Source organism: Apus apus, chromosome 11 (assembly GCF_020740795.1).
Source record: "Apus apus isolate bApuApu2 chromosome 11, bApuApu2.pri.cur, whole genome shotgun sequence".
Classification (NCBI taxonomy): domain Eukaryota; kingdom Metazoa; phylum Chordata; class Aves; order Apodiformes; family Apodidae; genus Apus; species Apus apus.
In genome coordinates, this window is record NC_067292.1 from 1,293,137 (window position 1) to 1,320,720 (window position 27,584).

Genomic DNA, 27,584 nt, shown 5'->3' on the forward strand with positions numbered 1-27,584 from the left:
CAGTCAGAGCAGAGGAGAGATCTGGTCTGAGGACTTCAGGTGAAGAGCTGCTACCAAAAGATGTCCTGCATTTTCATTCACAAAACACAGAACAGTCCAGGACTGTCAAGCTCCTCTGAAATGCAGAGTAGAGGAGATATTTGGGTCACATTGCTCTTCTGTTTCTTTGTAGTTTGTGAGGGAAAATTCACTGTTCAAACCAGGCACCTGTTTTGACAAAGACGTGTAGATGTGTCACTCTGCTAAAAACAGCTTTTGTATGTGCAGGCTCCCTCCAGTCCCTCCCCTTCTCCCACCAGACTCCTGGTGCTTCCAGAACACGAAGAAGCTGTCAGAGTTAAGGAAGCCAAGGTTGCTCACAGAAGAGCACCACAATGACTCTAAACCCTTTGGACCAGAATCATCAGGTATCAAACTGCACATTCATCCCATCCAGTGTCACATAATGGCTGTTTTCTTGGTGTTGTCATCCTTCCCCGAGCCTGCAGAGCAGGTTCCATATAGCTCTGACCCTCCTTTTCTTCTCCAGTCTTACCTCTGAGTAATCTCACTGTAACACACAAATTCAACAGTGTTGCTGATGACTCACAGATCTACTTCTGTGCACCATTTCTTTCACACCAACAGCTAACGCGGCTGGACGCTGTTGCCCCGCACAACTTCAACCAGCAATTTCAGCTCAAGACAGCTAAAACAGAGCTCTCAACCTTCCATTTCAAGGCTTCCTCACCACAAACACACACCACACCTCTGCTTGTGCTCAAGCAGAACTATTAACCTCCTAAAAAACCTTCTTCACCATCATCCTGAAAAGGATTTTGCCATGATGCACACAGCTCTTCAGTGTTGGTTCAGACAACACTCAGGCAGGTAACGTCTCATGTGCCAAGATCCCTGCTCCTGAGCACAAGCCAACAGTGAATCCATGTTTCTCCTACCAGCCTGACAGTCCTTGCCAGCTGTCTCCCTTTTGACATTGTAAACTCCTTGGGCTATTTTTTTTTTTAGTATGTGTTTGATAAAGCACTTAGCAAAATGAGGGACTTGGTACATGATCTGTATGAGGCACGAATAAATAATGAGACACTGTAAATTTATACACAAGCCAGGGAGCACACAGCAAACAAGGGACTATTAAAGTATATGTGGAGAATAATTTTTACCTTCTAAACTCACTTTATTCCAATAGAATTGTACACTGATTTCTGCCTTAAGACTCACCAAGAAAATACTCTAGAAACCATGATTGAGACTGGAAAAAAATCAAGCATTTTCATTTTTGGTATGGAGATGTGGATTGTACTGACTACACGTTCCTGAACAGATGGACCTCCATTTAATTTGTTGTTGATCTGTTGCCAGCTCACCCTACAACTGTCAGAGGAAAAAACCCCAACCAAGCCAGGGTTGTGTGCTACTACTGGCCTTTTCTGTCAAGCCCATCTACTACAGGGATCAGCTGAAAATAGTTCTATTCACTGCAAGTGTATTTATGTACTCGGTCAAATTCCCCGAGTTGGTGCATGTGCAAAGTTCCAGGGAACTTCATACATGTATTTAGGATGATTTCTGGTACCTGCACAGCATTCTGGGTTTCAAGGGTGTTCCTCTGATAACTAGATCTGTGTGGGGTTGTTCAGAACCTACTCACAGTTTATTCCTCTCCTTAAAAACTTCTTGGCATCTATGCTGAAGCAGAGCGGGGTCTGCAGGGACTCTAAAGCAGTATCACTCTATGCTGTCTCTACCATGCTGTGCTCCTACTTACAATTTCTCCTCCTTCTGCAGCAAGGGCAGAGATCCAGAATTATAGATCCTCTTGTGTGCAGTAGGAAGGAACATCTACCCTTTGCTGAAAGCATTTTTGCAAGTCCCAGCTTCCCTCCTTGGAAAGGGAGGACTGACTCCAGAGCAATCTCCAGAAGGCAGTCTTGCTGCTGTATTGCAGAACCTGCTCTTCTTCAGTGAGGCTGCATCCTCATTTCACTGCAAACTTCCAGGAAAAAAAAGAGCAGTTTTAACCCCCAAGGTCTAGAGAAAGTGGGATGCTTTTAATTTTTCATGTGATGAGACAACAAGTGTCACAGTTACAGTCAAGGGAAAAGGCAGCTCTGGCCCTTGAAATATATTACATTGTTTATGTCCCATGGGCTTTAAAACACTACCTGTCTTGGATGGACTCCAGCAAGTACCAACAACGTTTAATGGCCAGCTGGACCTAAATGTCACCCTCTACAAGCAGCAGTGCCCTTCCTGCCAATTCCTTTTCTTTTAGTTCCCCAGTACGGCAAATAATTCTTCTCTGAACGCATACTCCCAAACTGAAGCCATTTGCTACAGGAAGAGTCCTTGGGGTTGCTGTCCTCTGCCAGCCATGATCTCCAATACACGTTTTCTTGCAGGTGGATGCCACGTGGTGCAAACTCACTCAGGATGGGGCACTACCCTCTCTTCTCACTCAAGTCACAAAACCAGTTGGCTCCAGGGTCTTAAAATTCTCTAGGTTTAACACCAAACCCTAACAAGCCTATACAAGTGCCTAGCTTTCAAGAGGATTATCTCCACAAGTTAATCACAGCATATACTCAGAGATCTGACCTAAGCACCATTAACTCCCTTGGCACCATCAGCTCTGGACTAGTCTTGCCTCTCTCTCCAGAAGGGAAGAGGAGAATAAGATTTGTGTTCATGCAATCCTGATTCCTACAGCGAGAAGAGAGTGTGGAAGTTGCCCCCTATCCCTGGAGGTGTTCCAGGCCAGGTTGGATGGGGCTTTGTGCATCCTGGTCTAGTGAAAGATGTCCCTGCCCTTGCAGGGGGGTTGGAACTAGATGATCTTCTAGGTCCCTTCCAACCCAAACCATTCTATGATTCTATAAGTAGCATGACAAGTTCAATCAGGAAGAAAGATGTAGAGGTGACCAGGACCCAACTGCTGAGGGGCAGAGAGAAATACCGACCGTCCATTTCCACCAGCAGCTGGTTTAAAGTCTGCTCCTCCTCAGCATTGGCAAACCCAGAGATGTTGGTCGAACGCTTCTTGCCCACGGCATCGATCTCATCAATGTAGACGATGCAGGGGGCACGAGCCTGGGCTTCTCTGAACAGGCTCCGGACCCTGGCAGCTCCAAGACCTGGAGGGGAAGCGAAGAAGAAGTCAGTCTTGTAGCTAAAATCATCAGCAAAGCTGGAGAGCAGCATTACTGGCCCCAGATGAGACACTTGACAATGGACAAGCCTTCAGTATAAGACAGTCCCTTTCTCAACACTCCCACACAAAGAAACAGACACAGAACTCAGATATTTAGTCCTTAGGCAGCACTGCTCCTGGAGGGTGCCAGCTTTGAACTGAGCTCCAGAAACTGCAAGGACTCTTCCAGCTGCTGGGAGAGAAGCTCTGCTCCCAGCTCCTAATATTAACTCCTCTTCCTTCCACAAATCCTGAAAGATTCATTGTGTTCCTGCACACTGACCCTTGCTAGGTCTCGAGAGATCCAAGAGGAAAGGAGAAAAGGAAAAAAGATGGAAATCCCAAGGCAAAAAGGCCATAGTTTCCCCATCAGCAGAGAGCAGCAGAAAATCCATCAGCATTGTCATACAAGGAAGGAAGCCTCAGTCAGTGGGGCTAATAATAGGTACAGGACATTCAGAGAGAATGCTTTCAGGTGAAGAACCAGGGCTGCACACTGTCAGGAAGAAACAACTAGCAATTCATGGGCCAGCAAGTTAGGTTCTACATCATTGAGCACTCTCTGTCACTGAAAACCATTTATATTTTCAGTAGAAATATCCAACTCATCCTTCCCATGCAAAGAAGGGCTAAAACTCTGTCCTTTCCAAGAGGCCTAGCCAGCACCCTCCAACTTCACACCAGCCCAAGCTCCACACCCTTCCTCCTGGGAAGCTTACCTCCTATCACCTCCACAAACTCGGAGCCTGCCATGGCCAAGAATGGCACTTGTGCTTCTGTAGCCACAGCCTTGGCCAACAAGGTCTTCCCACAGCCTGGAGGTCCTAGTAATAAGGCACCCTTGGGCACTTTAGCCCCAAGCTGAAGGTAGCGATCAGGATTCTGCAAGAACAAGACAGCTCTGTCAGATCCACAGCTCACCTGAAGCATCTGAATAAGAACTGGGCCTCCCAGAACTCCACAAGACTGTTCTCAACCTGAGCAACTCATGGGAGCAGCTGCACCTGCATTCTTGTCATGGAATTGGATACACAGAGATGGAGTCAGGCTGATCACAGCACAAAAAGCTCTCAGCTTATTTAAGCAGGCTGCTCAGTGTCATGAAGGATGAAGAGAAGAATATACTCTCCTCCCTAGGTCAGCCATCTATCTCAGAAGATGAGTAGCAAGCACTAAATTTGTTCTACTTTTAAATACCTTTAAATAGTCCACAAACTCTTTGACTTCCATTTTCGCTTCGTGCATTCCTGCCACATCTTTGAAGCCAATCCCTTTTCCCGACTTCCCATCCACGATGGTGAAACGAGCCATCTTCAACTGGTTCTGTGGGAGGCAGCACAAATACTGAAGGGCCTGCTCTGCCTTTGGACATGGCACAAGCCTGGAAAGGCTGTGCGTGACACTCTGGGAGACAGCACAGGTATAAGCTGCCCCTCACAAGCGACACCAAAATGCCCACCAAGGCACTGGTGTTTTATTGACGTCTGCTCTGCAGACACTTCACAGCCAGACTGCAGGATCAGGGACTCAAAACTTTAATGTTGCTCAGAAGAGAGAGAGTATCAATCTGCAGTAACAGTCCTAACACAACCCAGGTTGAACTCCATGTAGCCCAGGCAGGGTTACTTATTAAAAACGTGCAGAATGCCCCAAACCTTATTTGGGATCTTCTCCCTGATTTCTAAATGCTCTGATCCTTAATACATATGGGATAGGCATTGTTTTAAGGAATAGGTATTGATGGTAAGTAATTACCAATCCTGTCTTGTAAATGCACATGAACAGACACTTCCCATCCTTGCTCAATGCTGCCACTCATTTCTACTGCAACTCAATTCAAGACAGAACTATAGGTTCTCAGATTTAACAGACACCACATTTCCATCTCCTGGAGTGTGTTAAGCCACAGTGACAGTCAAAACAAGAATTCAGTTAAACGCCCTCCTTGTAACTGCTCATTATGTTCTACTGAAAACAGCTACTCAGACTTTTTCTTTGAGAAGTAAGTTTACAGCTTCTCAGGCCTGAGAAACACCAGCTTATCCAAACGAAGAGTTAAACAGGCAGGGCTGAGCTGTCCCCACTTCTTCAAGGACAGCATCCAACCCTCCAGGCCCTCATTACTCAACACTTCTTTACAATGCTCTTCTCCTCTGAGCAGCTGCATCCCTTTGTGTGAAGAGAATCCCAAAGCCAGAAAAGAAATGCAGAGGAGATTGAGTGGGAAATCTAACAAGGGACTGAATTCACTGTATTTCATCCTCAAATCCCTGCAGTCCATGGCAGTGCACCCCGGGCTGATTTCTACAGTTTCATCAGCTGACCCAGGCAAGGGTGGAAAGAGGGAGGAGGAGATTTCACTGATGTTGCAAGTGAGGCATGTGGCATGAGCAGAACAGGCCAACACATAACAAGAACCAGAATCTGAACATATTTTATAAATTTGAGAACTAGTTTTGCAGAAAGCAGCAATTCCTACTTCTGGCTGTATGGCAGGGATATTGGCAGGACCCAGGGAAAAACACCATCTGCAGCTGCAACTCATTAGCAGGCTTTTAAAAAACGCAGAGCAAACTGGACTGCAAATTCACTGAGCTCAGCCCTTCCTGCCGCGGGGAAAGAAAGGGCCTCAGCTACGGCCGGGGACCCAGCCAGATGATCGGGCTGGGGAAAGATGCAAGATGTGTCAAGACTGGAGAGACCTTGGCACCACTTAGTTCTCATTCTGCACTGACTTTAGGAGGAGATGAAGCCAGCAGAAGACAAGACTACCCAGGGGTTCCAAAGCAACCTGAAGATGCAGGATACTCACAAAGGCGTTGAATCCTCCTGCCCGGCCTGCAACCCGAATGAGGCGGAAGAGGCTCCAGAGCATGGACAGAACCACAAGGGTCACCAGCAGGGAAGTGAGATCACTGGGGACAACAGCAAGACAGGTACAGGTTGAACTCCTCAGCCACAACTGGGTAAATATTGCTCAATATTACTATTTTCAGTATTCTAAAGGTCCTGACATTCAGGCTGGAAGTGCAGCAATGAGCAGACATGACTAAAAAAATGGAATCTTTACAGGGTCTTTTTATACATATAAAAACCAAAACCCCAACAATTGCGTAACCTAAAAAGTTGAACAGAGGACACTGGCAAATACTGCTTACAGCTGTGGAAGAAATTCGACCTCACCATCCCCTTCAGAGGCATTTCCAGTTATAAAACAAATAGGACCCTCAGGCAGACAACTCACACCCAGAGCAGAGGCTCATGGGGCTGGCAGTCCATCCCAAGGGAGCTCACTGCAGGAGGCCTGTGTTTGGCAGCACTAGGGAGATGCCTACTCCCCTAGTCCTGGCAGAAAACCCAGTACTGGTCTCCCATTAACAGGCTGCTCTACCTAGTCTGGTTGACCGTCCCTGGTCAAGTCTCTCAGAAGTCCCTCATGTGAGAAGGAAGCGCCACAACAACCACCACCAACTTTCTGGATCCTTTGCAACATCAATTGCATGAGCAGGGAGATGTGGAGCAGAGCTGGCACTGAGGGGCTAATGCAGTTGCAGGACAAACACACTGAGGACAAACATTTTGTGAGCTCTAAATGAAGGATGGAAAAACTATCACATCAGACGACAGGTTGGGAACTGTGGAACCCTGTTCTGCTTTACGTGCCTGTGAAATCATCTGGTCTTGCCACACTTCCGTCTCACAGAGGGGTGATTTACTGAAGCAAGGGGACCAGCTTGTGCTATACGCCCAGCTCCAGTTGATTCTTCTCAGTGAGAGATCCTAGGCAACACTGGAAACTGAAGGTCACCCTCCATTTGTCAACTACATTTAATTCTGAAGGACACATCTCACAGTAAACTGGATCCAAGCTACAGGTGCTCTGCCCCTCACAGGTTCAAACTCCAGAGTGAGGTTATGAACGCTCCAGACACTCATCAAGTCTCCTGAGAGACTTCAGACACTGTAATATGTCTTAAAAAAAAAAACAACCTCTTTTCAGGAGCAGGGGAAGCAGCTTGTGTTGGTGGCTGACTAACTGTTCAGTCTACTCTTCCTGTTACACACAGGTTTGAAAAAATTGGCAAGCTCGGAATTTCAACTAAAGGTCTCATACTGCATGATCAATTAAAAGAATTATCTTCCTATAAACCATGTATTAAAAATATGCAAATGCTATTCAGAGGACAAGCAACTAAACAAAATCCAGTTCAGGGATCCATTCACATAGGAACACGACATTTTGTAAGAAGTCTGGGAGGAACACACGTGGGCCATCCGCACCTGCAGCTGGAAAGGCACTGTGCTCCAAACCCCACCAGCTACTAAAAGCAGCAGATGATCTGCACCTTCACTCTGCATGGTGCACAAGTAGGTGACCACACAGACAACTAGTGGCAGGAATCTGTTGTCAGGAATCAGGATTTCTTTACTTGGCAGACAGGACTCAGTATTACCTCTCTGTCAGTACTTCAGAGTAAGCAGCTAGCTGAGAGCTCTCCAAACACTGGAGCCTCTCCCCACACTTAGGGAAATGGCCTTCAGAGATGGAGGTGGACTTCTTCAACAGTCCAGTGGATGAGCTTCACGGTCTGGTTTGTGCTTTGGACCCCATAAATCCTGCCTTGCAAAAACAAGCTTAGCAGAAGAGCAAGTAACCCCAGGCGCAAAATATTACTACATCATATGAAAGCCCAGAGTAAAGCCTGGCCAGGGCCCTAGAGTCTTTTCACAGATCTTCCCTCTTCTCTGAACTATCTTAGTTCAGAATTAAAAGTGAGGGATGTTGTCACCAATATAAAAATCAGCAATAAGCACAAACTTGTATCATACTTTCCATAAAAGCCAGGATGTTTGTAGGAAACAGGGATTCTCTCTCTCTCATCAATATTCAGCTCGTCCTCTGCAGCTCTCAGCTTCTCTTCAAATTTGTCAATGTTTGCCACCCGCATGGTGTACAACAGGGTCACGTTCTGGGGACATGCAACCAAGAGCAGTGGGTGAGTACTGGAGGGCAAGAGACAACAAGGAGCAGAAGTGTACAACAAGAGCCGGCCAGAGCAAGGTCAGCTTTGTCTTACATCCTGTTACGCTGCATCAATGAAATCATGAGCAGGGAGCTGATTCTGAGGCTCCACATGAACTTCGGAACACCTCCAGTCACCTCAGAGCAAGTTTACCAGCTAGAGCTTCACTGAACATGTAGAATCATAGAATGGTGAAGGTTGGAATGGATGTTAAAGATCATCAGGTTCCAACCTCCCTGCTATGAGCAGACACCTCACACCAGACCAGGCTGCACAAGCCTCATCCAACCTGCCCTTGAACATATTCAGGGAGGGGGCAGCCACAGCCCCCCTGGGCAACCTGTGCCAGTGCCTTCTTATGCTCACGGGGAGGAATTTTTTCCTGATGTGTATCCTAAATCTCCCTGCTTTCAGTTTAAAACCATTACCCCTTGTCCTGCCACTGCCCTCTCTGGTGAAAAGCCCCTCCTCGGCTTTCCTGGAGCCCCTTCAGGCATGTTCGTTACTTCAGTTCTTTACAGCATTATAATCTAAGATCGTTCATTCCAACTGCAGAGTCACTCACAACTTGTCCATGGGGAGTTCCTCCTGGGTGCAGATAAACTTCCACAATGTCACTCTCAGGCACCACTTCAATTCTCTGGACCTCACCCTTTGCCAGCATCTCATTCACAAAGTAGTTCCAGGAAATGCTGGTCCCTTCTCTGTTCTCAGTGACCATGAACCGGAACATCAGCACTATGAGTGTCAGGATGAGCAGGGCCCGCAGGCGTTCCAGGTGCAGCTGATTTTCCCTTTTCCTGCGTTTCTCCTCCTCTGTAGAAGGAACAACAACAACAGAAAACGATGTCAGAGAAAAACAGATATGAGCATGTGATTGCTGAGCTTTTTGACCCAAGGAAAGGACAATTCAATGACAAAGACTGACACACCAGCAGCTCTTAGGGGTTTCTGGTTGCACGTTTGGTTTCTGCTGAAAGACCAGGCTCAGAAGCAGTGCTAACCTGCATTGCACAGGCAGTTTTCTGCTTGGCTCACAAAGGAGGGTGTGTGACTTGCCCAAGGTTACATCAATGAGTCAGTTTTTTGGATTGTGTGACCTTCCCAGACCTTTCTGGCTTCTAAACCACAGGGCCTCAGCTGCACATGGGAAACAGCGCCAGGTCAGAAGCCTGGTTATGAAAGCACCAGCACTCGATGGAAACAGTTGCCTAAACGGAGGCAAATTCTGCATCCTGCCAGCAACAAACCAGCCTGCATCCCACTGCTGCAGCTGTGCTCAGCTGCTCCCCCATGCCCCAAAAGCCAGGCAGTGAGGCAGTGTGTGCACAGACCACAGAGCTGATGGAGGATCATTTTCACTTTAATTGTTGCTTCATTTTGAGGAAGAACTGAAGCATCAACCATCCAAAGAAAGACCCTCACTTGCAGCAGTTGTTGACTGTATGAAAAGAGACAGTGACCTCAGACATATTTAGAAGAGCTCTGATCAGCACTGCCTGTTTCAAGGCAGTCTAATCCTCCTCCAGCGGAATTCAGGTGGTCCCCTGGAACCATCAAAATCCCATCAAGTGCCATTCTGTGCTAAAACGAAAGAATCTCTCACTTGCCTGGCCTAACATGGGTATATATGCAGCCTACCTGTGCCTATCAACACTCAAATCCATCTCACTTACTGAGGTTGCACAGATTCCCTCCTATGCTGCAGCACAAAGCTCATGTACAAAAAGCTGTGATAACTTGTCCACACGAAGGATCCCTGTCAAAGAAGATTCCCAGACTAACTGAGCCTCCCCCACCTCTCCTGCACCAGTGACACACTGAGGTGGTGAGATAAAGGGATGGTTTGCTTCAAGTCTTCGCCACCACACCTTTTTTTCTCCAGACTCTCAACATTTTTTGCACTGTGCAGGCAAACTGAAATAAAATTCTGTGGCCTGCAAAGGACTGCATAGCTCAGTGTCAGCTGCTGGCTGGTGCTTGAGCTTTCAGATGACAATAAGTATCTCCTCTTCTCCCCAGTCATATCTGGATGTTCTTGATATATGATTTAGCACTTGCTCTTGATATACAATTTAACACCAACATGCCATACATAAAGACTATCCTACACCCAGAAATAAATTCCTTCTGCACCACTGGCTGCCAGTGCCCCTGCCCTGCTGCAGCCCAGATCCATTTATTTGCAAATTCCTAACGAATGTTCTGACACCAGCATTTATCACTAGCCACCAATTAGACCCTCCACACACTGCAACACAACCAGGGGACAAACATATGACCCAGTCAAATGCTAAAAAAAGGACTCTGTCCTTCAGATCCACAGCCTCATTTTTCACTCGTTTCCCAGCTCTGCTCCACATCCAACAGGAAAGGCTGGTTCCTAAATAGAAACAATGCAGCTTTTCAGATAAGGTCATCATTTCCAAAGAGTGACAAGCTCAGACATTGTGCCCAGCCCATCCACTTTGTTCTTCACTGCCATCCCCTCACTCCTCTGTTATCTGCTCGATCCAGCTTCATTAGAACACAGCAATTCATCACAAAGCTGCAGGATGACACCCTCTGTAGTCTTGTTACAGAAAATTAAAATATAGCAGGATAGAGGTCTGAGCAATATCCTGAAGAGCTGAGCAAGCTCTAAGAAATATCTCTATAGAGAAAAGAAACAACTCTAGGATGAGTCCAGCAGCAAGTCCACCCTTTGTTGCGCAGGTTCCTTGGAGATGCCAGAGCCAACTGTGGCTAAAGCACCTTGCTCTGGCACATTTCAGACCAGGTGAGGATGCATCCATGATGTTCTCAAGCACACATGGCTGAGGATACTGCCACAAAAAGATCACCAGGAGGTAGGAGCTGGCCATTAGATATTTTGATGCAAACAACCTCTCCAGTTTCTAGGAATTAGACTTGTCTAGGACCTTTCACCTACAGCTGAATAATTTCAGGAGATGAATATTTCTAGAAAGCTAAAAGGCAATGCAAAGCTTTCCTCTGCTCTGCTCTTAAAGACAAATTCCATCTATTTCTGTGCTTATGCAAAGTGTGACTATCTTTACAGTACAGCATTCATATTGCACCATGAGCTACCCCACATTATTCAGCAAATGAGAACCAGTAACTGGCTGTGACACTTGCAAGCAACAGCTGTGGGAATACTTCCAGCTTTTCAGTCTCAAAAAGCCTCCATGAAGCAATGATTTGCCATTAACCCCAAATCTGAACTCTCTGATTAAAATCTTGCAAGGGCTGCAGTGACAGTTTGAAGAGTTCTTTTTAATAATTACTGCAGAGAGGATATTCCCCTGGAGCCACAGGGCAGCATTCCACCTCCCAAAGCCAAGCTACCCATTAATCACAGGAGAAATGAGGCCACCAAACACGGTGTGTTTCTGTTTACTGATTTCAGCAGTTCCAACACTACTGCAGGGCCCTGTTCAGCCACCCCATGTGCTCCTGCAAACACTGAGGGCCCCAACCTCGAAGCTCTGCCTCCGCCAAGGAGAATACCTGCCCTCACATCCTACTGAAGGCTTCATCCCAGTTAAATGGATCAAACAGGCACAGCTGCTACTCTTGACTTAAAGAAAAAGCAATGGCACGAGCCAGGCTCAAAGTCAGCAGCAGCTGACTGCTTTTACTTCAGAAGTCAGTTAATCCAGGAGGATTCTACCATTGTGCTTAAGTACAACAGAGGAAAAGCCAAGTGATTAGATTATCTGATGACACCTAAGTGAAAGTTTATAATGTAATTTATAAAATTATATTACAATGCATGACCAACATGGTGCTAAGTGCCTACCAACTCGGTACAAAGCTCTGGAGCCCACCATCTACAGCAGGTTCATCCCTCACTCAAAGGGCTAGGACACAAGCAGCACAGCAGACATCAAAATACACTCTCTGAAGACATCACCAGCCCCTAAAAGCATCAACTCATGACAGAACATGAAGAAAATTATTAGGTCTGTCATGCTTCTGCAAGCACTACTGACTAGATGGAAGACTGAGACCTTCACCTGTGCCTTCGCTTCTGATACCTTTCTTCAATTGCCCCACCAGGCCTGCAGATAGAGGACAAGCCATCAGCTGTGGGACTTCACAGCTAGAAATCTACACCAGAGAGTCTGAAAACATTCCTTATCCACAGCCCAGAGAAGCTCTGCAGGCACTTCAGTCCTTGGGAGGCACATACTCACAAACAAGCACAGCATTTTCCTTCCAGAAGTGGAAGAGTCAAATTACACTAAATGGAAAGCAGCTGGTGTCAATCTACAAAGAGCAGAAAGTTGACAACAATAGCAAGACTTGAAGGGACGCTCACAAAACCCACTCCTATTTGAAAAATGCTTGGTGAAAACCTACTGGTAGAAGATAACAACAGTGCCACCTACGAGGATCAGAACACTGCCTGGCAAAAGTGGCAGGAGGTTTTTGTCTAGTACACTGAGGTTACAACCCCACACCCACACTCCTCATTAGTATCATTAAATTCCTCGCCCCCTTAAGGTACAGAGAGGACACTCCTCCACTGCCCAACATTATCTGGCACACCACGGAGATCTTTGGGATCCAGGACACATTTACTGAGCTAAAACTCATTTTCAGTAAGTCCTGCACAGCAGGATGCCTGGGGCTGAGGCAGTCAGTATAAGAGGTGCAAAAAACAGTATCTAGGAAGACTGATATCTAAAAAAAAGAACAATTCTGAGCAAGTTCCATTAGCAACACAGCTAAGAAGTTTCAGAGGAATCTGTTTTTATGTCCAAGCTCTGTAAATCACTGTAAGCAGAGACACATCCACAGTGAAGGTAAATGAAAGGTAAGAGAAAAACAGAACCCAGCTTAAAGAACTAAATTTAGTTAATACAAGTTTAAGACAAAATGCTCTACAACAAAATCTCCAAACCAAAACGCAGTTAATTCCACTGCTCCACCTTGCAAAGCACCAAGGCTAAGGCAAACATTAATGAAGTTATTTACATCAGATGCAAAGGGGCACAAAAATAATCTGTTTCACGATCTGTCTTAAATCTCAGCACTCCATCACCTAAACAGCCCTTCAAACATGTTCTAGGCCACAGGCTGCGGAGGTGCTGAGTTACAAGGTTCAGGTTTACAGCTCCCCAGGGACAAAGGCACTGAGGACGATCTTCCACATTGTCCACCCTGACCCCTCTCACACACACAGACTATTACACTAAGTGTCTTTTTGGCACAGACATACCATCATCCTCCTGTGGAGATTTCTTTTTGAACCCTCCATTCTTCTGGTTACTCCTCTGGGAGCTTGAAGTAGTAAACCAGTAGGTGCTACCTGCAGGCAAGCAGAGTTAAGTAGTTACTACCAGGAGACCTCAGGAGACAGGGAGAGAGTGGGACAGAAGACAGCAGAAACTCCAAACATGGAGCAAGCAAAGCTCCACATCCACCCAAGAGCACAGATTGAGTCCTGTGCCAAGGAAACGGGACAGCCTCAGCAGAGGGAGCAATGGGAGGGACAGTCTCCTTCAGCTGCCTTAGAACTCATCCTCCCAATCTGAAGAATGAGAAGAACTGACTTTGTTTTACCTTTCTGTGCTTTTGCTTTTAGCATTCAAATAACATTTTCTAAAATACACTTTAAACTTGTTCCAGTGCAAGACTTTCAGCAATGTCAGGTGACCAAGGTGGGTGACATTGCCTCAGGAGCAAAGCCTGTGATGAAAGAGTCTCTCCTTTAAAGTTTGTAGTTTTTAAATTAGCTTTTTAGGTCTAATGACTCAAGTGCTTCCTTCACCACATTGAGCTCCTTGAGAAAAGGTGCCTCTGTTCATCCCTGTCAGCAAACAAAAACCTGGAACACCTGCAAAACGCACACCCCCCACAGCCAAGAACAGAAGAGCTTTGTTTCAGGAACATAGGCAGTGCAGGTAAGGAAAAGTCAATATCCTTACTAAATAAGACCTTTTCCCCTCCTCCCCCTGGACAGTTGTTCTTCAGGACTCACCTAAGAGATTCCAAAGCCTGACTGGATCTCGAATTATCTGTTGTTTCACCAGGGCTCCACTGAGACCTTGAGGTGTGGGGGAAAGTGTTTGTGACAGAAGGCTCTGAGGAAGAAAAAAAGGACAATAATTGGATTGCTCAACCTTTCTGTATGCTGTGAGGCTAGGATTCCTAAACATGAAAATATTGTGGCAAGTAGCAGCTGGGAGACCTGAACAGTATTCCTGGTAGTGCTGTAAACTTGCCATGTGATTCTGAAGATGTTGTTTATAACCCGGTTTAAAGAAACCATATGTATAAATAGAAACATATACTCAAAACACTGGAAAACATTCTCTTTTTCCTCCCTGTTCTTCATTCTAAAGATCTGTTGGAGGTCAGTTCTGAAAATGTGAAGATCCCTTCTCCACAAAGGGAAATCTTCAGAGCCATGACTTTGTAACCCCACTGCCTGGCAGGAGGGACAACACAGCCACTTCCCCGTGGCAATCCAGCAGCAATCCTGCCACCAACATTCACACTTAAAGGCACCTTCACAACACTGGAACTAACGTTTACTAACACTCCCAATGCACACAAGTCTTGGCCTTTTTCTGCTGATTGACTCCCTGTCTCACAACCCCTCTACTGCACAGGCACCAAATTCTGAGCAGCAAAACCATCCAGGGGCACTGATGAGGCCAAAACCCCTCACCCTTTTCTCCAGGTTTGCTGGGCAGCAACAGGACTGTGTGCTGCCCCGAGAGGGAAACCTCTTGGGACTGACACTTTCTAGAACACAAAACAGCTTAGAGCAGTTTAAATCAATCACAGAAAAAAACCGGCACAATTCACAAAGCAGTCCCATAATTGTTTTTCCTCCATCACCTACTTGGACAGCCAGGGCTTCTCCACTGCACTGAACAAAAACACACAAAAAAGGTCTTAAATAATTTTGGAGGCCTTTTTTAAACATGGACTTTTCCTTCTGCCTTAAGGGCTGAGGTGGGGAGGGGGAAAATACCCCTGTGGAGCACATGAATGTGACGGGTACTTACACAGAATGGTTTGGGTAGGAAAAGACCTTCAAGATCATCAAGTCCAACCATTAACCCAGCACTGCCAAGGCCACCGCTGCCCCATGTCCCTCAGCACCACATCTACAAGGCTTTGAAACCTCTCCAGGGATGGGGACTCCCCCCCTGCCCTGGGCAGCCTGGGCCAGGGCCTGACAGCCCTTCCAGGTAAGAAATTTCTCGCAGTATCCAACCTAAATCCCCCTGGCACAACTTGAGGCTGCTTCCTCTGGTCCTGTCTCTTATTCCTGGGGAGCAGAGCCCGACCCCCCTGGCTCCAACCTCCTCTCAGGCGGCTGCAGAGCCAGCAGGTCTCCCCTCAGCCTCCTCCGCTCCAGGCCGGGCACCCCCAGCTCCCTCAGGGGCTGCAGCTCAGACTCGTGCTCCCGCCCCTTCCCCCGAGACACGAAAAGCACGAATAAAGCCAGAGAAAACCCTTTAATGAACATTCCCCTGCCTACGGCAGCCCAGATGTTCTCTTCCGATGGCGTTTCTCCCAGGTTACCGCCACCCGGCGCCCGCGGGGGGCCGGCCGCGGCCCCGTCCGGCGGCAGCACCGGGGCCCTCCCGCCCGCTGGCTCCGGCAGCCCCGCCGGGGCCCGGCGCTGAGCGCCCCGGGGGCCGATGCCCCGCCCCGAGACCGGCCCCGCCAGCCCCGTCGCCCCGTTACCTGCAGGCCGCGCCGGGCGCCGCCGGGACCGCAACCGGGCCGCGGGCGGGCCCAGGCCGGGGCGGGCGGCGGGAAGGGCCGGCGGCAGCAGCCGCAGCGCCCCCGGAGCAGCAGCAGCCGCAGCAGCGCCATGACCCGCCTGGAGACCTCCGGGAGGCGGCGGCAGCTACCGAGCGCCCCGGGGCCGCTGAGGGGAGGGCCGCGGGGCCGCGCGCTCAGCACCGCGCCGGCAGCCCGGGGCCTCGGCGGGTGAGGGGCGGGCGGCCATCTTGGAAAGGGGCCGGCGGCGCCCGCGCTGCCATGCCTCAAGATGGCGGGCGGGCGGGGCGGGGCGCGCGGGGGCTGCTGGGGCCGGGCCCGCCGAGCCGCCTCCGGGCCCGGCACCGGGCCTGTCACCGGGCCTGGCACCGGGCCTGGCACCGGCCCCGGCACCGGGCCTGGCACCGGGCCTGGCACCGGGCCTGGCACCGGCCTCGCCACCGCCCGGGGCCCAGAGCGGCCCAGACCCTGCGGCCAGCTCCCCAGGGCAGGCCCCCCGCTGCAGACAAGCAGCGGGCCAAGCGCTGCCTGGCCGAACCCGCAGGTTCCCACAATCCCGTCAGGCTTCCACAAACGGGCCTTGTCCTGGCAGCGCCCCCGCCCAGCCCTGGCCAGGCCTGCCCGAGAGACTCGGGCAGAGGAGAAGTGAACGCCTGGGAGGAGCGCGCGGGTTCCCGCAGGCGCGGGGGGGGGGGGCCGGGCAGCACAACCAGCCCTGCTGCGGGAAGTCTGTCCCTTTCCTGTCATAGCCCCCACAAGTGTAATGGCTGGGGAAAGAAGAAAGGAACAACCTCTGCAATCTTAGATTGAACAGAAAGGAAAGCGACCAACTCCCTTTGCAGCTGTTGCTGAGGAAGACTCCCCTTCCGATAGCTCCAGGTACGAATCTCTGATAGCAAACAACATTTGGGATCTGCAGCTGAGCTCGGTGGATTAACAGGGATGCTTGGAAGTGAAATGAGTGAACAAAGATACATACATTTATATGTTTGCTCTTTGTCAGGCGGGTTAGCTGCCTCCCGTGGCCTGTCTTCCATGGCAAAATGTGTTTGACAACTCACAGTAGCCAAGCTACGAGGTGACTGACAGCCTGCGTTTCAAGTTGTTATGTTGGTGCATGTGTGTGTTTCCAGCAGTGGTGGAAACCCCCCCTCAGGCGTCACACCAGAGCCTGTCAAGGTTATGAGTCGTGTTAAGTTCCTTGTGTACATTTATCACAAAGGTCATTGTATTTTAAGTCCCTGATCCTAAGTCTTGTGTAATCTCTTCCTATTTTGCACCAGCTGAGCACAGCAGTGAGTGGGCTCTGTGTCCTCTGCTGAGTGTTTCTTTGGGGCAGGAGGCTGTTTCCTCTGCTGAAATGAACATTTTGTTTGCCAGGCCCATGTTTCTTTTTCCTCTCCTGTCTCACTGACCAGGATGGTTTCTCCCTTCCCTGTCTCTCCCCTCAGGTGGCTCCAGGGCACCCTTTTAGGTATCATCACTGTTGTCACTTCTCCTAACTCAGGGATTCTTGAGTGGGAAATTGCAGGACTACATAAAATAATAATAAATAATTATCTCCCTTCCCAGCAGGTCTGAATTAGCATCCTCTTTCTAGAAGAGTCTCTTAGGATGTTAATTGTCATCTGCCCCCTGGGATGTGTCTAAGTAAACCTTCTACCAGCAAGGTCTATTAGCATGTTAACGTCCTCCTCGCTCCTGGAAGTCTCTTTGTATCACTGGCTTAATCATCAAACAACTTAATTTACAGACACAAAATTAAACTGGTTGCAATTAATCCATATTGGCTGGTCCTGGCTGGCAGTGTCACAGTGGGGATCTGACAGGCTGTGGAGACACCAGCATCTCCTCCAGCCCTCAGATCTCACCCTGCCTGGCCAGGGAGATGCTGTGTGGCCTGCATTGCTGCCCTCCTCTGCTCCAGGCTGGCTGCCTGGGCTCTTCTCCTGGCCTGCTGGCACCTGCTGTGCCAGGGGAGGAACCTGTCCCTGTCCAAGCCCAGGCTGGAGCCCCCCTGGGGCTGCAGGTCTGACTGGGGCACACACAGAGCTTGAGGTGAGGTGGGTGCTGTAGAGCTGTGGTGATGAGTGACAGCAGGAAGAGCTCCAGCTCAGCACACAAACAGGCCAGAGCACAAGCTCTGTTCCTGGGCTGAGTGGCTGCACAGAGACCAGTGTCACATCTTCACCCATGGGGGGGAGGTCACTTACACTCTGGCAGGGCTTGGAGGAGGAGTTGGTCGTTGGGAAATGCTGACTGGCTGGGGAGGCTCTCTCCAGGACAGGCCCAGAGCAGAGAGATGTGCTGTTTCCCATGTGCTGTGTCCCCTGTGCACAGGACACAGCAGCCATGGCAAAACATGCCCGGAACCCCAGGGCTGTGGGGCCCCCAGTGCCCCCAGCCCTGCAGGGGACCAGCCCCCCACACACCCCCCCGGCGCTTCGCTCAGGGCAGGTCACGCTTCGCCTCCGTCGTTAGACCTGTTGCTAATGAAGCCTGATCTATATATAAGAAGAGTTGCATCATTTAAATAGAGTCACAGCCCGATGAGCAGCAGAGCAGAGCAGTTTGCTGAGACAGGACTTGAGTGACTTGTGCCAGGCTGGCCCGAGGGGGCCAGGGGGGCTGTGGTGCTGCTGTGCCTGCCTCGCCGCTCTGCTCCAGCTGCAGGGAAGACAAAGTCCCGGCCATGGAGGGCAATGAAGGCTGAACGGGACAAACTCCAGCACAGACACCCCCCCAGCTGAATCTGGGTGGGTTCCTTGACTGCAACATGCAGCGTTTCAGGTCTGTGAGGTTCTTGCTGAGACACTCCCAGCCTGAAGATGAAGCCTTGATGTGACAAAGCCATCCGGAGCTGAGAGGACTGGTTATTTACAGATGCATGTGGTGCCGGGCCTGATGCAGCCCCTTCTTCCACACTGTGCCTCGAAGGCAAGCAGATGAGGAAGCCCCAGGAAGGAGAGGGCTGGGGGTCTTCACTGCTGCCAACACCAAGTGGCTCCAGAAAGGAGGGTCAGGAGGTTGTGCCCCACAAGCAGGCAGCCCCCCCGCTGCCGGGGGGCGGAAGCGAGGGCTGTCCTCCCTGGGTGTGCAAGAGGTGACCTTGGGAAAGGTGGCTTCAGTCACTGCCCTTGGACTGGCAATATGCTCCTCTGGGAGTAAGCCAATACTCTGAAGACAGATATAACCTGATCCAGGCTTGGCCTCGCTGGGATGTGCTCCAGCCATGACATCACTCAGTAATACCATGTGTATTTACTACTGGGGAAAGGTGCTGGATTGGAGTCTGAAATCCCTGCTTTATCTCCTGAGCAGGTTAGGAACAGGAAGCAGCATTAGCAGCTCCATCCCTGTTATTTTTCAGGCCAAGAGAAATCAGTTTCCACAGCCAACACAGCTCTGCTGTGTCTGAGAACTCCCGTCTCCTAAGGCAGCCTTGCCACCCTTGCTCTTGCCCCTGAGTCTCAGGAAGCTCCTTGCAGGATGTCACCAGCCCCCCAGCTTTGCTCTGACTCATTCCAACAGAGCACTTAATAATCTGGGGGAATGGATTCCAAGAATCAGGTGGCCATGGTGCCATCCACAGAAATCACATCAATAATGAATCAAAGGATTAAATGTGGAGCTGAAGCTGCTAGAAGGTGAGTTCAGACTTTAACGTAGAAGATGAAGGATTGCTCTGTTACCCACTGAGCAGTGTGGGCCAGGGCTCCTCTGGGGCAGGACAAAACGCCACAGGTCAGTGCCAGCTTGGAGGCTGCTGTGTGTTGAGCACCCCTTCAGCAGCACACATCTCTGTCATGTGCCAGGAGGGGTTTTTCAGATGACTTCTTTGCAGATGACAAGTTAAGGTCAAGGGGTAGATGCTCCCTTTCAGCACAGCAAGGCCAAGTGTCCTGGAAAGCCTTAGGCTCAGGAGCAAAGGACATGCTTAAAAAAACCCACACATCTGATCCTCAAGCAGAGTGAAACTCCTTTAGGAAAAGACCAGATAGCCTTTTGGTATGAGCCAGGCCAGAACCATCACACCTATTCCTCCAGGAACACCTTGGGATTGCTGTGAGTTCCAGTGCTTCCTGCTGCCACTGCCAGATCCAATCCCTGACCTGCTCCTCAGAGGACAGCACCTCAGCTGCTCCTCCCTGGGGCACCAGGGCACCTCAGCCCCACGGTGGGGCACAGCTGGGACACAGGCCAACTATTGCGTCACCTCTAAAGCCCAGAGAATCAAAGTTTCAAGCAGGCAGGTGGCAGATGGCTACAGGCAGGGGATCACGGGGAGTCAGCCCCACAGCAGCAGCCACTGAACCCTCTGCCAGTCACGGCTGACAATCCCCCAGGAAGCACAGTGGATAAAGGAGGGAGCAGGGCTCTGGCAGGGACAGGGGCACCTCTCAGCTGAGCCTGCAGGGCTAGAGCAGGAGGAGGGAAATGGCTTGTTTGTGAGTCCAAAGGCACAGAGGAGCAGATTGCTCCATGAGAGTGTGCTCCCCGGGGAGCTGCTGGGGCGTGCAGAGCTCGGGAGAAGCCCAGGAATCTGTGTGCGGGAAGTGGCTGAAGTCATCTCCAAACCCTGCAGACTGGAGGAGGTCAGTAAGCTCCCAGTGAGCAACTGTCATTCCCACCCCTGAAATCCATAAGCAGGCTAGAAGCCTAAAGCCTGTGATTAGGAATCATAAAAACAGTAATTAGAGCAGGACTGTCACGAGCTCACGCCTGGAACACTAACACGAGGCGTTTACCCAGCAGCAGGGAACAACTAACCTTGGAAAACATCCTCCCCTGGGGACGCAGGAGGCCTGAAGCTGCACGGACTCACTGTTCACACGAGCATCAGGTCCTGCAGGGAACCATGTCAACAGACTTAGTGTCCCTAAGAGCAGCTCAGAGCTTTGAGGGGTCCAAAAATACCCCGGCCAGTGCAGGCCAAGGGCACAGGAGCTAAATCAGGGACTCAGCCAGCTCCTGCCCAGCTGGCTCTGCCTGTCCCAGCACGGCATCCTGGTGCTTGGCTGGGCTGGGACTCAGCTCCTACCCAGTGGGCTGCAGCAAGGGGGTACCTGCAGAGGAGTTCTGGTTTGGGTACAAGTGAGCTGCTGCTCTAGCTTGGCCTTATTATTTAATCGTATCTCCTGGAGCTGTGAGCAGCCACCTCCCTACAAAGCAGGTGAAAGCCCAGTCTTTTATTTCTTGCTGCCATCACAGGCAGAAGAGCTTGTTTCAAATTGCAGTTGTCCTCAAAAAAAACCCCCAACAGAACCAAATAAGGGTGGCTTGAATGTAATTTTATTTAAGAAACGTGAGATTGTGTGCAAAGTTCAGGAGGTTTTGCTGCAGTACCAAGAGCATCAGCGATACTCCAATCAGCTGCTTTGTTTGCCAAAACCATCTCTCTTCAAAATGTTAATAGATGACATTAACTAAAACATCAGCCAAGCTTAAAGATTCTTCTAATTAAAATTCTTCTCAAGTTTTATTACCTTGGTCTCTGTGATGCTGGCACTTGACTGGTCACACAGGATCTACCCTGGTGTGTGATCATGACAGTCATGAATCCCACATTGTCCAACCTGTTAAGTCATCTCCAGAGTCAGACAAGGAAAAAGAGCAAGGACCAAAGGGTCATGGAGCTTCTTCCCCAGTGTTAATGTCCCTTTAGTTTGCTGTCACAGACAGAAATAGGCCTGGAAGAACATTCCCCAAGTGGCCTCATTTTCCCTGCCCTCGTGCAATGTTCTCTTTCCTCCTTGGCACCAGAGTATTTGTTTTATTTTAGGATTTGCGAGCTCACAACCTTTAGTGAAGGATAAAGGTGCTCAACAATTAACTATAGTTTTGTTTTTTTTTCCCCTTAAGTATTACAATGAAGTTGCAAAGAGCAAAAGCCACCCCAGGGTAACAAACCCAAGCAGGTTAAGCACCCTCATCACAGAAGCCTCACCTAGAAAAACAGCAGAGTGACCCACAAGTGAAATCGTTCCCCCCCCCCCCCCAATTCCTGCTGTTCCTTTCACCAATACTTTTAACATCCCTCTCTGAAACAGGTTGATAGTCCATGTTTTTGTCTTCAAACAAAAAAGGTCAGGATGACACAGAAAGGATTCCACTTCCTCCCCAGCACTAGATCTTTGACCTGGATGACATTCAAGGAAGCAGTTACAGGCAGCTATATTTAGGAAATGAAAAAACATACTTCCCCTCTCATCTGCTAACTCAGAGGCACCAGAGAGGCAAACACACACTCAGGGTGCTTTTGGTGAATTACAACAAGAAGCATAATGAAAGGGAGGACAAAAAACCCAGCAATCTTCCCTTTGCCTGGTTTAGTAGGTCTTAGGGAGGAGGAAGATGGGTAGAGATAAAGACTAAGCCTAAGCAGAACACAGGACCAGCTTAACAGGCTCAGAATAAATCTCTCTCAGGCTGTTACTTAACAGTGGTGTTGGACACGTGCTCCTGAGCCTCCACCACTGCTGAGCCCAGCAGAGATCTGCCTGCCTGGGGGACTCCTGGTCTCCTCAGCACACAGGAACGATCCCTGAGGCTGACAAGTGTGGAACTGCAAAGGCCAAAAGAACAGAGTTATGGGCAGACTCCTGGCTGGGGGTTACACCAGAGCACTGACCCAGGAGGTCACTGGTGGGAACTGTTTGAGTGCTGCTGCCTTGAGGGGTCCTTGTCCTCAGCAGCCGGAGCAGGGAGCTGTGTGCCTGTCCCTGCTCCATGAGCAGGATTCCTTCCTGGGGAATATCACAGCACCTGGTTCACCTGGATGACATGAAGGGGCTCTGGCACTGGGTGTGTGGTCAGAAGTACAGATGGGACTGATGTCCACAAGTGGGACTTGTGGAGCTACCCTAGTGCTGGAGAGTACAAAGGTAACAGGCAGGAACTCTGCCTGTCAGGAGCAGATCCCACAACCAGGCAGGGACCATCCCATACCTGCTCCTCTGTGTGGCCAGGTGCTTCCCTCTGCTGCTCCAGCCAGCCCAGGGGGACAGCCCTGGGATGTCATCCTGCAGGTGGGATGTTGCCCTCAGCACCCCTCCTCCAACTCAGATGTTGCTGGGCCAGAGAACTGGACCTTTCTGATCCTTCCCTGTGACAGTGGGGTAATGGTTTATGTAAACACTTCCAAGGGGAGTTTATTTGACACAGCCAGAAAACATCTGGCATCAAGAACTTCTAATGAGTGTAACTAAGGAACTCGGCCCCAGCCCACAGGGATCCGCAGGGCAGTGTGACTCCCAGTGCCCCTGTGCCCACCCTGACCCCGAGCTGGAAGCTAGCACCCCAGCGTGCACCCAGCACCCCATCCCATCCCCGGGCCGTTGATCCCGGGTCTGTGGGTGCACAGTGTCAACGCCCAAGGCAGCGGCGGGCGCCCCCAAAGTCACCTTAGACCTGGGGAGCCCGTTCCTGGCGCCCCGCACAAGCAGGGGCAGCAGCCGCAGGGCTGGCAGGTGCCGCCCGTCAGGGACCCGCGGGGCTGGCAGCGCCGGGTCTGAACAAACGGGGCCGGGGAGCACGGGACAGCGCCCAGGGCCGCCGTCCTGCCAGGAGCCTCCGCCCGGCCCGCAGGGCGCGGCGGGTGCAGGCCGGGCCTTAGCCCGGCGCCGCGGGTGTCCTGCCCGCTGGCGGCTCCGCCCCGCTGCCGGCGCTTGGGCGCGCCCCACACGTACCTGCGGGGCCGAGGGGCCCGGAGAAGCGGCGGGAGCGGCCGAGCCCCGCGCCCCGGGCCCGGCGCTGCCCCCGCGGGCCCCGCCCCGGAAGCGCCGCCTCCCGCGTGACCTCTGAGAGCCCACCAATGGGCAGCGGCGCCCCCGGGCCCGCCGGCCAATGGCGGCCGCGCTTCCCCTCGGCCCCGCCCCCTCGCTCCCATCGCGCCTCGCAGGCGGAACGCGGCGCCGCAGCCCCCTCCCCCCCCGCCCCCCCCCGCGGCGCCGCGCTGACGTGCCCGGCGCCGGCCAATGGGGCGGCGCGACACGGCGGGCCAATGGGGCGGCGCGACACGGCGGGCCAATCGGCGGCGCGGGGGGAGCGGGCCGGGCGCAGCGCTGGGAGCCGGGCCGAGCGCGGCGGGGCCATGGAGCGCGCGGCCGGGACGCGCCGGCACTGCCCGCGCCCCCGCCCTTAGCCCCGCACCGCCCGCACCGCCCGCACCGCCCGCACCGCCCGCACCGCACCGCCCGCTCTATGCGGCGGGGCCGGCGGAGCCGCAGGCCTCGCTCCCCCGCGAGGCTGCCCTCGGCCCGCTGAGCCCGCAGCGCCGGTAAGAGGCGGCGGCGGCGGCAGGGGACGGAGGGAGGGAGGGAGGGAGCGGGGGCTGCGGGGGGTGAGGCGGCAGCGGGCCCGGCGCGGGGGAGCGGGGCGAACCGAACCGAACCGGGGGGCGAAGGCGCCGCGCGGGGCGCAGGGATGAGCGAGGGGCGGAGGGACGGGCTGGCAGCGGGGGCTGCGGCCCGGGGAGGGAGCGTCGTGCTGCGGTCTGAGGAGGCTGCTCGGTTGCGGGGGAGCGGGCCGGGAGGCGTGCGGGGAGCGAGGCCGGGGACGGGAGAGGGCAGGACGGGGCCGTGCTCAGGGGAGAGGGGCAGCGTTGTGCCCGGGGTGAGGGGAGGGGGTGCGGGGTGGGGGTGGCCGGGGAGGGCAGGGGCTGCTCGGAGCGGCTGCGGGGAGACTGCGGGGGGCGGGAGGGCAGAGGGCCCGGGGGAGGGACGGGGCTGCAGGAGGCTGGGGGGGCCTGCTGGGGGGGGGGGTGGGCTTGGGGAGGGAGCCCCAGAGAGAGCGGGGGCTGGTAAATATTTTGGGGTGCGGAGGCTTGTGGATGCGTTACGGGGTGAGGGGAGCGGGGTTCAGGGCCGGGGCCGCAGCGTGGGGGCCCCCTCGGCCCCCCCCGGACCCTGGGGTTTGTTGTTTCGGGGCGGGGGGGGCACGGCAGGAGGGGAGCAGGCATTTCGGGGTGAGCGCTGCGCTGGGGGGAACAATACCAAAAGTTGTCTGAAATGGTAATTTCCGTTTCCCATTTCATCATCCCTGGGTAGGCGTCAGCCCCGCGTGTGTGTGCGCAGAGGATGGAGCTGAACGCAGCTGCCGCCAGCCAGCCGGGCCCGGCGCAGCGCCGGCCCTTCTCTTCGAGTTTCACCTTTAAATGGCTCGGCCTTTTTTCTTTTTTTACTCCTCGGAGAAGCCTTTGTGTGCTGGGGAGGGGCTGGCTCGACACCTTTGCCCCCTTAGCAGAGAGTAAGAAAAAAAAAAAAAAAATTAAAAAAATCCCAAGCCAAACCAGCTGCATTTCTGCAGCCCAGAATGAACCTCCCCCCCCCCCGACCGGCAGATTGATTGCACGGTTAGAAAGGCAAATCGCTGCTCTCCCCCACCCTTCCCCTCGAAGGGAGCCGGGATGAGCTGAGCCCTCGGTGCCCTCTGCCCTTTCCCAGAGCCAGCAGCTGTCCTGCGAGGGGGCTGTGCCTGCGGGTGGAAAATCGGCCTCTTCATTGAGGCACAAGAGTCGGTGTGTTTACGGGTTGGCTTCTACTCTGAGCTCGGGGATCTGTTTTGATATCCAGTTGCAGGAAAGGGTTCCTCCCCCCCCCCCTCCTGGTTTTGTACACAAAGTACTCTCTTACCACTGGGGACATGGCCCTATAGGCACAGAACAAATTCCAGGCAGCTCTTGAAGCAGAATTCCCTCTTGAGATGGCTTCTGAAATTCGGTATAGATGGTGGGTTTTATTTTTTTTTTTTTCCCTGTGTAGGCAAAGATATGTAGCTGAAAACATCTTGCAGATGTAATGCCCCGTAGTGGCTGTGTGCTTCCCTGAAATGCTGACATTTGTGTAAATTTAAGGAACTGGGAGTTAAATGTGTTTTCCCTTTTTTTCTGGCTTGTTCATAAAATGGAACGTTTTTATATAATCACTCCAGTTATTTCCTTTTTGAGGGGAGGGGAGGGGAGCCCTCGTGGAGTCACGGAGAGGGGAAAGGAGATTAACTCTTGAATGTTTTCAGCTGGCTTCGATACATTCTTTTGTGTGTGCTCTACCAGGAACTAAATATTTGACTTGATTAACTTAAAAAGTTGGCGTTTTGACAAAATGGGTTTACTGGCAGACTAAAGGTGTGTGTGTGAGCACTTTTATATGGTTGTGGTGGCACCAGGTGGAAGGGCTTGAAGTGCTCTGTGAAGTGAGACCTACACGGACTTCTGTCTCAGCAGGGAAACTCTTGGGCACCTCATTTTGTTGGGGCACCTCGTCTGGTTACACCTGTGACATGCCACCCTGAAGGTCACTTTTTTTTTTCCTATGGGAAGCTCTCTGAGAGTGGAGGATCCTGCTCTGCAGGGTGGTGTGTGCCCTTCCTGCCTTCATGCCTGTCCCCAGAGCAGAGCCTTGTCTGTACTACCAGGCCTGTCCCGGCCTCTGCTCTTGCTCAGGTGTGTCTGGGGTTTGTGCAGCTTTTCTTATGATGCAGAGATGCTCCAGCTCTCTTTGCTTCTAGGAGAACTTGCAGGTCCCACAGGAGTTAGTGCAGGAAGGTGTAAAACTTGCCAGGGCACATCTTGTCTGTGTCCTCCCAGGAACAGGGCGGTCTGGGCTTCAGCAGTTTGCTGTGAACCTGTGTTCTTGGGCGAGCTGGGACTTGCATCACCTGCAGCCTTGTCTGAGTAAGTGGTGAGGGTTTGGTTTGCGAAACTCGCAGCAGGCTGAGCTGCCCGTACAGTGAGCAACACGTTGGAGTTAGGAGCATGTACAAACCCCTTCCACTTCTGCCCTCCAACCTGATCAGTTCCCAGCTTTTGGGGTTTTTTTGCTTATTTCTGTTCCAAGCAGTGATGACAGAAGCCTTGGTCGTGGAAGTGTCCATGGCTTTGACAGGCTGGAAACTGGAGAGGTTACATTCAACATTTCACAGGTGGTTTTACCCTTCAGTTCTGCTTCTGCTTTTAAAAATGAACTCTTGTCCATATCTCCATTTCATAAAAACGTGGCTCAGGGTGAATTGTATTTTTTTTTTATGTGCTGCTTCTTGTTTTTATGATGTTGTAATAGCATTTTGTCAGACTTAGACATACAAATTGTCCCATGTGAATATTGAGTTTGGATGGGTGAAGAAAGATCAAAAAACCAAAACTGAACAAAAGCCTCCAGCAAAGAGCTGGGCTTCGTTTCTTCCTTCATGTGTAGCAGGCAACCTGTTAAGATTATTTTATTTTCTACTTATGTTTTAATTGACTTTTAAGTCCCAAAAACTGCTTCCAAACAAAGGCAGGCATCTCACAGTGTGGTGCAGCATTCTGCTGCTGCTCAGCAGAGCAGACAAATGTGTTTCTCTAGGGTCAGTGAAGACTAGTCGTGTTAATCAATACTGTACCAGCAGTGTTCCCTTTTCAGTAAACCAGATGGACTGCTTACAACTGGTGGTGATTATTTTAACTGTGTAATTGTAACATGGCTGCATGATGACAGTGTTTCCTGCAGATACTTCAAAGAAGGGTTCCTGACAAGTGTATCTTTACAGCGTTTAATCTCTACTCTTTGTCTTTATGTTGTGGCTTTTGGACATGTGTTTGAAGTACTCAGATGTACTTTTTTTTTTTTTACCTCCTGTTT

General features: G+C 51.4%; 2 protein-coding genes across 3 annotated transcripts in view; one reads left to right on the top strand and one right to left on the bottom strand.

The window, feature by feature from the left end:
• Window positions 1-16,233, bottom strand: part of SPG7 (SPG7 matrix AAA peptidase subunit, paraplegin) — a 29,020-nt gene extending 12,787 nt beyond the window's left edge. The window contains exons 1-9 of the mRNA XM_051629708.1: window positions 15,928-16,233; window positions 14,204-14,306; window positions 13,442-13,531; window positions 8,780-9,030; window positions 8,021-8,160; window positions 6,003-6,105; window positions 4,388-4,513; window positions 3,910-4,072; window positions 2,961-3,134 (exon numbers count right to left, since the gene is read on the bottom strand). Of these exons, the coding sequence (XP_051485668.1) occupies window positions 2,961-3,134; window positions 3,910-4,072; window positions 4,388-4,513; window positions 6,003-6,105; window positions 8,021-8,160; window positions 8,780-9,030; window positions 13,442-13,531; window positions 14,204-14,306; window positions 15,928-16,059 (1,282 nt within the window). The 5' untranslated portion in view covers window positions 16,060-16,233. The remainder of the gene's footprint in view (window positions 1-2,960; window positions 3,135-3,909; window positions 4,073-4,387; window positions 4,514-6,002; window positions 6,106-8,020; window positions 8,161-8,779; window positions 9,031-13,441; window positions 13,532-14,203; window positions 14,307-15,927) is intronic.
• A 7,808-nt stretch (window positions 16,234-24,041) lies between these two features.
• The window catches only part of ANKRD11 (ankyrin repeat domain containing 11), a 149,925-nt gene continuing 146,382 nt past the window's right edge, over window positions 24,042-27,584 (top strand). For both annotated transcript variants that reach the window (XM_051629691.1, XM_051629689.1), the window contains exon 1: window positions 24,042-24,244. The gene's annotated coding sequence lies outside the window, so the exon portion shown is untranslated. The remainder of the gene's footprint in view (window positions 24,245-27,584) is intronic.